The sequence below is a fragment of the Balaenoptera acutorostrata genome, chromosome 5 (assembly GCF_949987535.1).
Source record: "Balaenoptera acutorostrata chromosome 5, mBalAcu1.1, whole genome shotgun sequence".
NCBI classification, from domain to species: Eukaryota; Metazoa; Chordata; class Mammalia; order Artiodactyla; family Balaenopteridae; genus Balaenoptera; species Balaenoptera acutorostrata.
Window position 1 is genome coordinate 121671018 of NC_080068.1, and position 17142 is coordinate 121688159.

Sequence of the window (17142 nt, forward strand, 5' to 3'; positions counted from 1 at the left end):
ACTTACTAACAAATAGTTTTACTAACTTAACAATTGTGGAAAAAGTAATATGGTATTCTTTGGAATATTAAGATGATAATGGAAAGGGGCTCAGACACTCATATCTGAGTATGGATTTTCAATATGAGAAATGAGAGAAGTTTGTATTTTGGATGTTCGTGTGGGACTGTGATTTTACTTTGTAGTGTGAGTGTATCCGTTTCCTCGGGAAGAGCACTGGTAGATGGTTTACCAGTACTGAGGAAGGATACTCCTCCATAAAAAGGTATTCAGTAATTAGCTCATGGTGACTTTGTAAATAGTGTTTAGGAAATATTTAAGAAATTTCTTTCATTACCATCTGTAAAGTATTTGAAAATCTCTTACATTTTATGCTTTAATCAAATAGGTACTTACAAGCAGATATAGAAGCCTTTGACATCAGAGAACTAACACCCAAATTTGATGTGATTCTTCTTGAACCCCCTTTAGAAGAATATTACAGAGAGACTGGCATCACTGCTAATGAAAAATGCTGGACTTGGGATGATGTATGATCAAACTTTGTACATTGTAATGAATTATTTATTTTTCAAATAAATATATGTCTGGTCAGAAAGTAATATTACAAATATTCCTACTTTTTTAGGAATTGTAAATATAGATTTATAGTATATATTATGGTTGAAGGTCTAAGGTACATTAACAAATACTATAATTAGTCTGGTTTGTCTTTTTGAGGCAGAAGTTGAGTAGGTAGTGAGTAAATCGTCTGTGGAAGACTCACAATTCCAGTCTTAGAGTCCTTGGATGTATAGCTAGAAATAAGTCTAAAAACAGATTGAATGGTTGATAACATTCCATATTTGGTTAGTTTTAGTAAACATCAGAGTATATGTACACACACACGGGGACACACACACACACAAACATAATTTCTACTCTTTAAAGAACTTACAGTATAATAGATTTAAGGGGCATATGTATTATATAATTGTGATATAATTCAGTATTATATAATTGTGATAATGTTATATTTTCCTGAATAAAATTGAACAAGCTGATAGCTTCAGTTAGTTACATAAAGTAATCTGTTTTTACTGATCAGTAACAGAAATAACACATATTTATTGAGCACCACTTTGTACTAGGCAACTGGGTACTGGAGATTCAAAGATGAATAAGACTTAGTATTTGGCCTTAAGGGGCACACAGTTTAATGGGATAAAATAAACAATTACCTAAACAGTTAATTGCATTATCATATTGTTAGTTCAATAGTAGAGGACTGCATAAGGTGATCTGAGAAAAACTGACCAAGCTGAGGAAGCTGGGGGACATAAACAAAGAGGAGGTGACACATGAACAGTATGAATGGATAGATTAGCTGGAATTGGCCAGCTGAAGAAAAGGGTGGATTAGGGATTCCAAGCAGAAGGAACAGCAAGAGCAGAAGGGATGGAGGCAGAGAGATGGGTGAGGGAGGTCTGTGTGTAGGTTGATGTTGGAACACAGGTTGGGACTGTCTTGAGATGCTGTCTTCTTAGAAGCTTGGACTTGTCTTCTTAGAAGCTTAGCTTAATGCCTAAAGGCATTAAGGAGTCTTTGAAGGGCTTTAACCAGTTTAGTAAAATGGTCAGATTAGTGTGTAGAGGAGGATGGACTAGGGAAAATGAAGTCTGGAGAGGGGAGAGCAGATAGAAGACCGTTGCAGTAGTCTAGTTAGGAGATGAAGGGACCCTGATGTAGGGTGATGGTAATAAGAATAGAAAGGAGGTGATAAATTCAGTAATGTTTTGTAGATACATCTGGTGAGATCTAGTGATTGGGAAGAGGGGAAGAGTAAAGGAAGACTCAGGAGTTTGAGTCTTTGGATAAATGGGTTGCGTTATCACCAGCTGAGGGAGTCAATTTAAGAAGAGTAACAGGATTAGAGGGATTAGATAATACTGAATGTGTTGATTTAGAGGTGTATGTGAGACATTCAAGTAGAGGTTGTAATTAGAGTATGAAACTTAAAAGACAGATCTGATCATCTCAAAATACAGATTTTAAAGGGTTAGCACAATAAACCTATGAGAATAAATGAACTTGTCTTGAGATAGTGTCTCAATTAAGATACAGTGTGGCTTTACTGTAAATCCTCAGGAAACTTACATTTAAGAGGCACATTATAAAAGAGATGTGAAAAGAATGGGTCAAAGATGAATGAGGTGAACCAAGAGAGTATGAATGTCACGGAAACCAAGGGAATAGGGAATTTTGAGGAGGAGAGTGTGATCAGGAGCACTGAACACAGGAGAGGCAGGGAAGGTAAAGGACTGAAATTCTAGACTGCTGTTCCATAGAAAACTGCTTTGAATCCTTGCACGTCTTCTTCCGAGTTAATAATTGTTAACTATTGTTAATATTACTTACTTTTCAAGATGTAATAACTTCAGTGTTTCTTCCTTGAAGCTTTTCCTTTCAGCTTCAGTACCTCTGGCAATTTTATTTATTTTATTTTTATTTTATTTTACTTTACAAAAGTTTTTCCTTTCCTCTGATAAGTGTAATCTGTGTTTATTGTTGAAACACAGAAAAGTATACAGTATATAGTATCCCCAAAACTTAAGGTTAAAGATGTAATGCTCTTGATATTTATCGCTGAGAAGTTTTCCAGATAGGTTGCACAAATTTACATTCCTTCTAGTAGTGTTTAAGAAATATCTATTTCACCATATCCTCATCAAAATTGATTAATAAGATAAAACAATCTTTGTCAATTTAGTCAAAAGAAAATTGAAAAATTAATCTTATTATGTCTATGATTAGTGGTTAGGTTGAACTTTATTTTCTCTAGCCAATCTCTAAGGTTTGGTCAGTGAAGGTACAGGAGCTTCAATTATATATGATAAACTAACAGAGTTTTTGAAATAAAGGAATTCCATTTTATACGCATATTGAAAAGTTTTGTCTGGCCCCAGAGCCCTAAGCTCTTAACGTTTATGTGATAATACCTTAAAGAAAGTGCCAGTAGCTAATATAAATAAAGTATAAATAAGAAAAGCATTCGGGTTTCACAGGTATTCTTTTTCACATTAGAGAGTCAGTAGAGGCCAGTGTGTTTTGTTTAAGAATATAAGCACTTTCTAAAAATACCAACATTTAGCATTTATAATTGTAATGTCAAGAGAGTAATTTGCTTAATGTTCTCCACTGATGTGTGCCATCACTTCTCTTTAACTATCCCATGTATAGACGTTTGTAGGAATACATGTGTGTGTGTATTACGTATTTATTTTAATTCATATTCCTATGAGAATATTAGATGAGATATCAAGACTTAAAGTCGGAAGTATAAAACTGAATAGGTTTATGCCTATTGTAATTTTTTTTCCATTATCACTGTCAAATAATGTTTTTTCACCTAGATAAATTATAGATGATGTGGTTATGATCCACTCAGGTAGAAGTTAAGATTTTCTTAATACATGAAACTAATAAATATTTGCTTGAACCGTTGTCTCTGGAACTTCTTAACTGTGACAGGAAGCTAAAAGAAAAGGAATACCATGTAAAATGGTTGCTTTTGTAGTCATTTATACAAGTATATGGTATTTCCCCAATTTAGAGATTTAATTATTGCAGAACTTTTTAAAAAATTGACACACTTAACAAATACAAAGCAAACAATTATAGTCTATTGTTTGTGACATTTCAGACTTAGTCATTATACTGAAATGTGTACATTGATTTATTTTATTTAGAACTGTTCTACTGGAAACCAAGTCCTCCCCCAGACATTTGTGCTTATGTTTTAATTTTGCCCCTATCTTTGGGGTAATTTAATCCCTTTTCAGTTTCTTTTTCTGTAAATGGTAACAGGTTGCTCTCAAGCCATAACTTATAAAATTCTGTAATTCTATAAATATGGTTTCCTGTAAACTCTTTCCATATAAAATCAAGTGTATGTGCATGTGTGCATCTGCGTGTGTTGTCTTAATAGGGACTAAAAAACCAGAAGAACAAGTTTTAAGGATAAAATTTATTTTCCATTGTATTTCCTAATGAAAATTAGTACATTTAAAGAACACATTTGCTGTAAGTCCTGATAAATCTCAATGGTTGTTCTTTTGGATTTAGGATGAATGGGAAACAAAATGCTTCTATGCAATATTGGTTTGATTTCTTACAGATCATGAAGTTGGAAATTGATGAGATTGCAGCACCTCGATCATTTATTTTTCTCTGGTGTGGTTCTGGGGAGGGATTGGACCTTGGAAGAGTGGTAAGATGGTGTTTTTTTAAGTGGTTTTTTAAATTCATAAGAAAAAAATAACACAATATGTTGCATAAGAAGTTTGAAGATTAATGTTATTTTGTCCTTTGTTTCTTGACCAGTACTAAAATATTCAGAAGAAAAAAATGTTTAAAAAAGAATGTGCAAAAGGCAGTACCCCTTAGTTAACTAGCATTAGGGGTGAATAAATCAAAATATGATTTATTACAACTGCAAGAAGAGAATAGTTTAGAGATTTGAAACTGAACTGCAGCAAAAGCAAGCCGCTTAGTGTCATTTACTGTTCATTATTAGTAGCTAAAAAGTATTCTTCTGAATAGCATTAACTCCTGAATTCCAAATGGAAGCCAAATCAAATTGGAAAAATAACAGCATCTGGAGCACATAGTTTGAATGAATGCATGAGAGTGAGAAAGAAGTTATAACATCTCAATTTAAGTACCTTATATTTATTGTATTTCAGAACTTTTTTTGGTTTTTTGATTGGAGTATTTTGGATTTCTAAATGGAAACAAAATAATAAAGCTTTTTTATAATGGAAGCATTGCGGCTAGTTCTGGTCTCAATTCTGATGTCGAACAGTGAAACTTTGGGTAAAGAGATATTTACTCTTGTGTGTTTCAGTTACCTCACTTGTTATTGGATAATACTTTCCATTTTTAGGAAATATTACTTGATCTACTGCCTATGATCTCATTTAAATCCTGGTAATTTTAGGAGGTTTGACAGGTGAAGAATTTAAGTAGGATTATATTGAGATGAATTTGTTCTCAAACCCTGAAATTCTGCAATTGCTTTTGTATTCTTTGTATAAATAGCAAGTTTGAGACTGTTGGATAACATCGTTGCTTCTGTCATTTATTAACTCCATGGTAAGACTGTAACTGTATATAGGGTATCTGTTTTATTGCTGGCACCTCCCTAAGATGCTATAGAAAATCTAAGAAAATAGAGACATACTGTATGTTTTTATAGGTATATTGGTATTTACCTTTTTTAGCTCTAATGTCTGGCTTTAGGCTTTTCTCCCACCCCCCAAATTAGGTTGAAATTGATTAGGAGGTTTTATCTATTTGTTTATGCAGCAATTTATCATATTGGTGAAAGCAGATTTTGGCTCCAAATGATTACAAAAATAATTTAGCATGATAAATACTCATGAGCGTGTGCTAAGTTGATTAGGGCATGTTGGATTTAGGCCCTTGTGATATTTAATGCAGTGCAAAACAGATATTTGGCAACAGGAACAGATACTGATCTTGAGTTTTGAGATTTTAAATTAAAAATCTAAGTTTCATTTTGTGGTGTATCTCGGTATATACAGTAAGAGCATTCCTGGAAAGTGCGTATATTTTATGCTCCACTACATCTCTATTTGTACTTGATCATAGTACCAACAATATTGTACTGCACAATTTACTTATTTCCCCCTACTTTGCTCTTAATCAACTAGGGGTAAGGACTATATCTTATTCATGTTTTTTTTCCCAGCAGCTAGCCAACACCTACATATGGTGGGCCTCAAAATGCCACTCTGAGTATTCACTTAGTATTTGTTATATGTTCATATATAACAGATTCTAGGACACTAAGGTTCAAATCTCTCTATTGTCTAGATTACATAAAGATGAAAGTAAAGTTTTACCCAATAAAGAAATATAAGAACAATTTTAAGTCTTTGAATTTTTGAGGTTTAGTATTAAATCATAAAAGTAACATTTTATAAGACTCTAATTTGGAAAGAAGTTATCAGTTAGAACATTTTCAACAGTTTTTAGCTTTGTCAGAGGATAGAAAGTTGAGGTGGAAGGAACAAAATTATCTTTTGTTCTTTTTCTGATTTTAAGACATTTTATTTCAAAATAACTTCAGTCTTACAGAAAAGTTCTAAAAATTATGCAACAATCCACATTTACCATTCACCCAGAAGCTCAAATGTTCACATTTACTTTTTTATTCTCCTCTCCCCCTCACTCTCTCTTTCACTCTTTTTCATTCTTTCCCTTTTTCCCTCCCCCATTTCAGAGTACATTCTAGACATAATGTCCCTTTCCCCCTAAGTGCTTCAGTTATATTTCTGAAAGATAAGGTCATTTTCTTATATAATAAGAGTACAATTATTAGCATCATAAAATTAACACTGTTTAGATACTATTCTCAATAAGACAGTTTTTGCAGTTGTCCCACTTATAACATCTATATAGTAAAAATAATTTTTCTCTGGTCTTAGGATCACTCAGTGTCATCAGTTTTCATGTCTCTTCAATCTTCTTTTATCTGGAAGACTTTCTTAGTTTTTCTTATCTTTCATGACCTTAACATTTTGAAGAGTGTGGCCCATTTATTCAGAATTATCTTTTGAATTATTTTCTGATTAAAGAGGGACTGAGTTTTCTTATGATTTAAAACTTTCTGTTGATGACAGTAGAAGGAAGTATTAAAGAATCAGAGTATTATGTAATCCTTTCTATGTTTTGATATCAATTGTATATTAATATTCAGAAGGTATATGTGTATTCTGTATAATGGCTGTATATTTAAAGACTAGTATTTCTTTTTTTCTATTTCTGCACAAAGACAAAATTACTGTGATGCCTTGGAATTTAATGTCTCAAACCTCTAGGAAGTTTTTAATGCTGGTTGGTTATTTTAAGTATTGTTTATTTCTTTTAGCTAAGGATTTTTTAAAAAATTCTTTCATTTCTAGTGTTTACGTAAGTGGGGTTACAGAAGATGTGAAGATATTTGTTGGATTAAAACCAATAAAAACAATCCTGGGAAGACTAAGACTTTAGATCCAAAGGCTGTCTTCCAGAGAACAAAGGTATTGCCTTTACTGTTTTGTTTTCTTTATTTTCATTATTTTCTCTCAAGCTTTTCCAAATGACTATATACTGTTTAATTAATTTTGGTGGAAAGGTCCTTCTCTTTGACTTGTGCAAATGGCATTGAGCATTAAAGTAATACATCCAAGTTAATTTTAAAATATTTTATTCACTCAGATCAACCTATACTGTGCTGGAGAAGGTATTCCTGTATATCGTAAACTGCTGTAATTCTGAGTCAGATATGGGCTTTTAGTACTTCTGACCCTGAGATTTTTTTCCTTTCTCTATGCTCAGAGAAAAGAAATGGCAGCAAGACTCATAGCTGGCCAGCTTAGATGAATATTTCTTTCACCTTCCTTTCTCTTTTTCTACATAAGAACCTGAACAAGAACCACTGAGAACCTCTGCTTCAGAGGACTGCACAGCTAGTTATCAGGGTTTAACAGTTTGTCCTCCAGTCTTTCACTCTTCAGGGAGCCTCTGGTGGAGAGTCTTTTTAAAGTCTTTCCTGGACTAGAAATTCTGTTTGAAGGGAATCTTAGCCATCCTTGCTATTATTGGTTCATGGAGTCAAGTGAGATTAAATTTATTTAAATCATACTCTGTCATCCAGATTAAATAGAGGTCAAAAAACAAACAACAAAAAAGGAAATCGTTTGATTTTCACATTTACTTATGTTGAGTATTTATAAGTCTGTATCCATGCTTAAAGTCCTCTCCATATGAAAAGGCTTATACCTTATATATAGTTTTGATCTTGGGTCATGTGAGGCCCAGTATAACATCATTTTAAGATTCCAAGGTCAAGTGCCATGCCCATAACTGCTGAAGACAAGTTATTATCAAGGGTTGCATAGGAAAAGATTCTACGGTTGTTGACTCAATTCTAAAATGTCATGTCCCCAAGTTTAATACTCTAATGTCTAGTTTCCCTGGCAGTCTTCTCAGATCCAGAGATCCAGGTTTTTCCTTTTGTGTTTTTGCCCATAGACCTGTATCCCAAAGATTCAGAGAAATGAGGATTGTTTTGGAATTGGGGAACATCAGAAATGTAAACTGTTATGAAATATGACTGTTGATGAAAAGAGATTAATTGTTCTGCTCTTATTGTTATTTAGGAACATTGCCTTATGGGAATCAAAGGAACTGTTAAGCGTAGCACAGACGGGGACTTCATTCATGCTAATGTTGACATTGACTTGATTATCACAGAAGAACCTGAAATTGGCAATATAGAAAAGCCTGTAGAAATTTTTCATATAATTGAACATTTTTGTCTTGGTAGAAGACGCCTTCATTTATTTGGAAGAGATAGTACAATTCGACCAGGTAAGACCTCAGGAGGAAAAAAAAACTTTGATAGTTCCTTGGGATATAGATGTTAAGAAAGAGCACACAGTGTTATGTAAAATAAAATTCTTATATATTTGATTCCTCTTCTTGCTATATACTTCAGATATGCTAAGCTCAGTCTTGTCTCAGTACTCTTCCATGGGCCTCTCTCCTATCATTCAAATACCTGATGGACCTTTTCTCACAACCCTGTCTAAATTAGCCAACTTGCCACTCCACTCCCTTCCTCCCACTGCTCTCTTTCCCTTTAATCTATTTTCTTTTTCTTCATAGCACTTATCGTTATCTGAATTATAGGTTCATTTGGGCATATGTTTATAGTCAGTCTCTTTAGTTTGGAGTCTCATAGAAAGCAAAGATTGTCTTTTTCTCTTCTTTCTACCCAGCATTCAGGTTATTGAGTAAATATTGTGTTGAGTGAAGAAATGCATAAAGGACATTTGGTCCTGTCCAAAAAGTCTGTAAGATATTTGGTCCACACCAGAATGTCCTTGATATATGGCCCTGTCCAGAACCATTTGGCATGGACCAAATTTGCTCATGGATGTTTTGGATAGGGCTAAATTTCAAGTATCTTCTGGCATGAACCAAATGTCTTAACTGACTTTTTGGATAGGACTAAATGTCTGCTAATAAAATGATCCTGCAGAAAAAAACCATACCTTTGTGAAATACAGATCTTGGCTTTATTAGAAACTAAAGTACCTGGCTTCTTTCCTTAAATGTATCATGATGTTGTTTCATCAAAATTTTAACACTTTACTAAATCGGTATAATGTGAATTTACTATTTTGAAAAAAAAATGAGTAGAAAATAATCTATTATGGACTAGGATTTTCTTTTATAGAGGGCACAGCTTTTGTTTACAAAGTATTGTTGAAATAATAGTGCGTTCTGTTTCTTCTCAGGAAACATAGAAGTAACTTTTAAGAACATTGCATCGCTTCAGTCACAATATACAAAATCAACCTGTTTGGCCTTAACATGCTAGAAATGCTGTTTAAAGCTGAAAGGAAAAAAAAAAAAAAAAAAAGCTGAAATGAGCCAGGATCTTATTTGTCTTAAACAGTCTACATTTTATAAAAAGTAAAAATTCAAGAAGTTACAGTGGAATAATTGGCCTTAAAAGTACCTAAGAATTTAGAAGAAACTCTGATGTTCATTCTAAAAAAAAAGTAATCCTTAAAGTTGCCTTATGTATGTATGACGTAATCCACCACTCTTCTACCCCCTCCTCAGCCCCGTCAGCTGTTTCTTTGTAAGTGTGCGTTGGTGAACACAGTATCTTAAAAATATTTCAGTTGTAGAAACTGGTGGCCTTAAATTTCATAAAATTGTGTAAAATGATAAAGAGAAAAGTAAAACTACATTCTCTTTACAAAGAAGTATTTTGCATGTGAAATGTTTACTCTGGGGCTTGGCTTTAGAGAAAATGTTTCCTATATTTAAAAGTAAATTTTTGCTTCTGGCAGGTTGTTATTCAGTATTGTGTTGCTTAAGTTATCATTTTGTCATTGCTTTTTGGCTTAATATTGTGGTCAAATAACATATACCATAAGATTTCACTCGTTTGTAATTTGTTAAGATTTGCTTTTGACCCAATTTAGATAAATATTCTAAGTCTGATTGAAAAGAATGTAACAATATATTGTTTTTTTGATTGGTTGTAGTATTTGTTATTGCCGTTTATATCAGCCATGTCTTTACTGATTTTTTTTAAACTACTTACTCTATGAGAAAGGTATGTTAAAATCTATTAGGATTATGGGTTCGTGGTTTTGTTTAGTTGTTAGTTTATATCTGAGATTCTGTTAGGTGTATCTAAAAGGTAAAAATTTTTACGTCTTCCTAGTAGATTGACCCTCTTAGTATTATGAAATGTCCTTCTTTATCCAGTGTTTCTTAACTTTAAATTCTACTTCATCTGACATTATTATAGCTATTTCAGCTCCCTTTTGGTTTGTGTTTGCTTGGCATATTATTTCCAGCCTTCTACTTTCAATCTTCCGTATCCTTACATTTAAGGTGTATCTCTTGTGTGCAAACACATAGTTTTCATCCATTTTTTCTTTATCTTTTAATTGAATTGTTTAGTCAGTTTATATTTAATGTAATTTCTGATATATTTGGGCATAAATTACCATCTAACTGTTTGTTTTACATTGGTACCACCTGTTCTGTGTTCCCTTTTCTCTTGTTTCTTTTGGATTAAGTATTCTTGTATTATTCAATTTTTCTTTTTTTTAATTAGCTTGTTAGTTAGATATTGTTTTATTGTTCCTTCAGTGTTTATCTCGGAAATTGCAGCATGCATACTTGAATTATTCTAAATTAAAATAGTATATTGATTTTTAAAGGGTGGGAATGCTATGGTTTAAATTTAATCTTTTTAAAACAGTTTTTCTCAATATACATACAGTTCATGCATAAGTCACTACATACATAGTATATATACAGCTATAGAATGAGCTTTGAGTTGTTTAGACTTCCACTGAACATATACATGAACATCTTGTTTGGAAGTTTTGTGGATGATTTTACTCTCTTATCAAAGTAAAATATTTTGGCAGCAGAGCTTGTGGTAAGCAAATGTTTCCTCTTCACTGGCTTAAAAGAAACATCACTAGATACTCGAGTGGTGTGTTTTTCAGAAAGTGTAGATGTCCATATATATTGAATATCAAGATTATGGCTCTAGTGTTTGAGGAAATAAGGAACAGATTTTTTCTTCCATCATTAACCTGTTCTACCCAAAAACAGCTCCTGAATCTGGGAACAGTCTCCAGTGGCAACTGCTGTTTAAAGGAAGTAGAAAACTTTAAAGAAAAAGCAAAACTATTTGAAGAGTAAAAGCAACATCAAACAGATGGATATCTTTTAATAATTGAAAATTAGTGTAACAACATTAAAGATAACTTTGAAGAAGGAAAGAGATTCAATCTCACTACTTCCAAGAATTATTTTCATTTTTTTTACATAATACTTTCCACTCCTCTTGTGCATACATATTTTTATATAACTGTAGTCATCATTTTGTATTTTTCTCAATATTATGTCAAGTATATTTCTACATTTTAAATAATTAGTTATAATGCTTTTAATGGCCTTATAGCATTATTTTAATTAGTGTTTTTTTTTTAAACACGAGTAGAAGAACCTAAGGAGTAGAGAGAATAACTGTTACATATATTATAGGTATAAGCGTAAGCAGCAACTAAAACAGAAATTTTGCTTGATGCCAATTTTTATTTATAACTATAACATAATGGGGGTTTTCTCCATCCATTTAGCTGTGGCCACTTTACCCACTTTAGATTATACATTATATCTTTCATATGCGATCTACTTCTATCTGTATCTGTACCAGTTGAACAAAGTCTTATTGGTACAAATTTTATTTTTTGCTTCGAACTACTATCCAATTCTTTATCTTTGCCCATTCTTGCAAAAATTATTTTATTCTATTCTATTTATTTGGTTGCGCTGGGTCTTAGTTGTGGCAGGTGGGTTCCTTTGTTGTGGCTTGCCGGCTCCTTAGTTGTGGCAGGCGGGCTCCTTAGTTGTGGCTTGTGGGCTCCTTAGTTGTGGCATGTGAACTCTTAGTTGCGGCGTGCATGTGTGATCTAATTCCCTGACTAGGGATCAAACCCAGGCCCCCTGCATTGGGAGTGCGGGATCTTAACCACTGTGCCACCAGGGAAGTCCCACAAAAATTATTTTAGTATTAGATTTAGTAAAACAAAATTAAGAAGGAATATCTGCTTGGGGAAATTATAGGTAGTTGGAGGTTAACCATGTAAATAAATAGGAGCAATTGAGGGAAGTCTGTTCAAGGGGCCTTAATTTATTTGGGTTGAATCCTCAAATGCACTTCTTCCTCAAGGAGGTAGTCAAAGGTATATATCACATATACCATAGGAATACTCTTTACTGTTGCTTTAAAAGGTTTAAAAATTGCTATATGAGTCGTATATGCTGAAGCCAGGCTAATTTAAACTTACTTGGGTCTTAGTAATTCCTTTAGAAGTTGTAATAAAACGCTGTTGCAGTGAAGAATTTGTGGGTGGGAGGCGGAGTCCCTTGCAGTTTACTCTGTAAAGATTTACATGTCTTATTTATGTAAGAGGCAATATAGCATGAAAGAGGCAATATTAACTATTTTTATTAAATCTTTGAATTTTCTCCTTTCTTTCCTCTTGCTTGTGTGTTGTGTTCCACAACACAACATACATGCCAAAAAACAAACCAGAAGGGAGCAAGTAGAAGTCTCATAGATTCAATTGACAGTGAGACCACATAGGTGTGCAGTGTACTCTTTCATCTGATTAGGTACTTCTCTACTTATCAGGGTGGTATCTACTAGATGAGACATAAAAGGCACAATCTGATTTATCTGTCATTTTTTCTTCATATATTACAGATCTTAGTTATCTATGCACTGTTAGATACTGATGATTTTTTTTAAATGCTGAACAAAATTTTGTACAAAAATGGCTACTATATTTTAGAATATGACCCTAGTAAAATATTTTGCATTTTATAGCATTTTATAATGGACCTAATATTCTAAGAAATAATCTTCACAATGATAGGGCAGAAATAGTGTGAACCTATGAAGAACCTGATTCTTAGAGATTCCTCGACCTGCCCTAATGAGCAAGAATCACCACACCCAGGGAACCTTGAAGCATGGTGTGTCTCTCAGGCATTTACAGTTAATTTGTAGTTCCTCCCATTCCAGATACAATGTAATCAAAAAGAAACCATCCTTATTATAAGCAGAGTTGTCCAGCAATGTAGTTGACCAAAATACCTTTTTAACCTATAGAAATGTAAAGTACAATGGAAATTCTGAGAGAAAATTAATTTCATTTCATATAAGATATATATTGGAAGTGGATGTTGAAGGAGGAATTTTCAGCAGGTTGACAGGATAGGAAAAGTAATAGGCACAGAGGTGGAGATCAGTACCCAAACAGTTAACTGTAGCAGTTCATTGTTTTTACTCCAGTGAAGGTGTCATGAAAAACATTAATGAGCCATGTGATTGGAAAGCTAGTTCATACCTCATTGTATAAGACTTCAGATTCCATGTTTACAAATTTGGGCTTTATGGAAAGCCCAGAAGGTTGTGTAGGGAAGGAACATAGTTTAAGCTTTGCTTTAGACTTTCCACTTTTAAAGGGAGGAGAGGTTGGGAGATCATTACAGTTTATATGTATGTCTGTTACATGTGTTAGAGGAATAGCCTAGTAGAAAAATAAAGACTAAAATTTAAGGGTGGCAATAGAAATGGAAAGATGGGAATGAATAGGAGCAGCATGGTCGTGGTTGAATTCCTGAGACCTATCAGCTGGGTTAATATTGTGGTTGGGAAGAGTAGAGGCAAAAGTGAGTTTCAGGATGTTAATCAGAAAACTTGTATCATTTCTACAAGTAGGAAGGTGATATAAAATTTATTAAATTTTCACTAAGCCCAAACTCAGTATAGTGTGTAATATTTTTTTTTCTAAGTGCTGTTCTCACAGAATGTGAAATATGGATGGAGACAATGAAGAGGTTATATTATAAAAGTTACAGTCTAGGAGGAGAAACAGGATATATACATATGAACTCTTTACAACCATGATTAAATGCCATGTGTTCTGTAAAAAATATCAATATTGGGTGAGTGATTGGGACACCTTTAATAATGCATTGGAGATTTGAAATAGCTCCTAAAGGATCAATAAGAGAGAATTGGAAAAAAGAAAAAGAAAGGATAATCTCTTTTCCCTCCATTTCAGGCTGGCTTACAGTTGGACCAACTCTTACAAATAGCAACTACAATGCAGAAACGTATGCATCCTACTTCAGTACCCCGAATTCCTACTTGACTGGATGTACAGAAGAAATTGAGAGACTTCGACCAAAATCACCTCCTCCCAAATCTAAATCTGATCGGGGAGGTGGAGCTCCCAGAGGAGGAGGAAGAGGTGGGACTTCTGCTGGCCGCGGGCGAGAAAGAAATCGATCTAACTTCCGAGGAGAAAGAGGTGGTTTTAGGGGGGGCCGTGGAGGAGCACACAGAGGTGGCTTTCCACCTCGATAGTTTTTAGGACAGTAATCCTATTAATGCCCCTTCACCTTCTTTCTGATAGTTTGAATTTCAACTGGGAGACGTTGTTTAGAACTCTGTTCCAACTTGCACTTTGCTTTAGTTTCTCCAAGCTGCAGGAATATTTTAGCCAACCTCCCTTGCAGTTGTCACTGTCTGGTTTTGTCCAGAATAAATGAGTCATCCTGCCTTTTGTCATGTGCATGTAACCGAACAGAATGGAACAACACAAATACTTTCACTTTCAGAGACAGAATTTATTCTGATAGATTTCAACTAATTACAAAGGCTTTTGCTTTTTAGAAATAAAGTGAGCAGTGAAAAAGACCCAATCTGGAGTATCATACTAGTGCTGACAGTAGTTGATAATGGGCATCCTGCCACTGCTGTCACAGCAAATGGGAAGCTGTTTGACAGCCTTGATGGAATGGAGTTGGGACAGATGGTGAACTTCTCTTAGGCTTTTAATATTTTCTTGTTGAAACAATGAAAAGAGACTTCTTCTTTCTTTCTTTATGAAAAATCTTAAACTCATATAATTTGACCACAGAAGAAATTGAGAGACTTGGAACAAAATCACGTCCTCCCAAATCTGAATCTGACTGGGGAGGTGGAGCTCCCAGGGGTGGGAAGGGAAGAGGTAGAACCTAGTAGGCAGACATTACAAAGAGAAAAAAAAAAATACTCATTATAATCTCAGTTGTGCAGCTACTGATGACTGTTAACAATACTTCCTAAAAAACAAACAAGGACAAATATCCAAGTGCTAGAACTTTGGTATGGACTTGATCTTGGATTGACTTTCAAAGCAGTTTCCTATTCCTTAACAAAATAAGAGAATTGGACGCAACAGAGACACCTGATTATCAGGTACTTGGTTTAAACATTTTGGGGAATAAAGTACTTGGTGATGAGGAAACGACATGCATCTTTAAACTTGTTACGGAGAAAACTTAATGTAAAACCAATTACAGAAGACCCTCATCTTAAGAAGAGAGTTTGGAAAATGGAACTGCAGTTGCCTTTTAAGGGACTGGTTTCCCAGATCAGTTAGTTGTGTGAGACTTTACGTTGTCATTTCTCTTTCTGTACTGTAACCCATGTTTTAAATGGATTTGCTGAATGAAATAATGCCATTATTGTTCTTGATAAATCTATTTTTTATTTTGTGTATGATTTTTCTAATGAAACTTTAAACCTTTGAAATTTGGGAGTCTCTTTTCTGTGAGTGGAATTGTCGTCGTTACCAAATGAAAAAGGACTGACCTAAGATGAGACTATTCTCTTGGTCTGTGAGTAACCGTTCTGTGCTTTTCATTGGCTCATAAAATGAGGTTTTGTTATATCCACGAAAGACTCAGTTTGAAGGTAAGGACTGAATTACAGAAATAGGCTTGAGATCCTTAAAAGCCTGATGAATTTAACTTGTTCAACCTGTTAGTGCTTTCTAGTACAGATAGCATTTGACTAACGCTTTTCTTGATGTAGATGTGATGTGGAACTGTTGGTTAGAATTTTTACTGAAATGATGGTACATATTCAACTTTAGTAATTAAAACTTACCTAGAGATAGAACTGTATTTGTCAGAGTTGACCTGGCAATGAAGAAGACAGAGATGCTGGTCTTGAGGCTGAACCAAGATGGCGGAGAAGAAGGACGTGTTTTCACTCCCTCTTGTGAGAACACCAGAATCACAACTAGCTGCTGGACAATCATGGACAGGAAGACACTGGAACTCACCAAAAAAGATAACCCACATCCAAAGACAAAGGAGAAGCCACAGTGAGACGGTAGGAGGGGCGCAATCACAGCAAAATCAAATCCCATAACTGCTGGGTGGGTGACTCACACACTGGAGAACACTTATACCACAGAAGTCCACCCACTGGAGTGAAGGTTCTGAGCCCCACGTCAGGCTTCCCAACCTGGGGGTCCGGCAACGGGAGGAGGAATTCCTAGAGAATCAGACTTTGAAGGCTAGTGGGATTTGATTGCAGGACCTTGACAGGACTGGGGGAAACACAGACTCCAGTCTTGGAGGGCACACACAAAGTAGTGTGCACATCAGGACCCAGGGGAAGGAGCAGTGACCCCATAGGAGACTGAACCAGACCTACCTGCTAGTGTTGGAGGGTCTCCTGCAGAGGCAGGGGGTGGCTCTCTTTCACCGTGGGGACAGGGACACTGGCAGCAGAAGTTCTGGGAAGTACTCCTTGGTGTGAGCCCTCCCAGAGTCCGCCATTAGCCCCACCGAAGAGCTGGGTAGGATCCAGTGTTGGGTCACCTCAGGCCAAACAACCAACAAGGAGGGAACCCAGCCCCACCCGTCAGCAGACAGGCAGATTAAAGTTTTACTGAGCTCTGCCCACCAGAGCAACAGCCAGCTCTACCCACCACCAGTCCCTCCCATCAGGAAACCTGCACAAGCCTCTTAGATAGCCTCATCCACCAGAGGACAGACAGCAGAAGCAAGAAGAACTGCAATCCTGCAGCCTGTGGAACAAAAACCACATTCACAGAAAGACAAGATGAAAAGGCACAGGGCTATGTACCAGATGAAGGAACAAGATAAAACCTCAGAAAAACAACTAAATGAAGTGGA

At 34.9% G+C, this 17142-nt stretch overlaps 1 protein-coding gene across 1 annotated transcript in view; it reads left to right on the forward strand.

Annotated features, from left to right (window-relative positions):
- Positions 1 to 15546, forward strand: part of METTL14 (methyltransferase 14, N6-adenosine-methyltransferase subunit) — a 32250-nt gene extending 16704 nt beyond the window's left edge. The window contains exons 7-11 of the mRNA XM_007172424.2: positions 389 to 530; positions 4157 to 4249; positions 6969 to 7085; positions 8208 to 8418; positions 14229 to 15546. Of these exons, the coding sequence (XP_007172486.2) occupies positions 389 to 530; positions 4157 to 4249; positions 6969 to 7085; positions 8208 to 8418; positions 14229 to 14533 (868 nt within the window). The 3' untranslated portion in view covers positions 14534 to 15546. The remainder of the gene's footprint in view (positions 1 to 388; positions 531 to 4156; positions 4250 to 6968; positions 7086 to 8207; positions 8419 to 14228) is intronic.
- The last annotated feature ends 1596 nt before the right edge of the window (positions 15547 to 17142 follow it).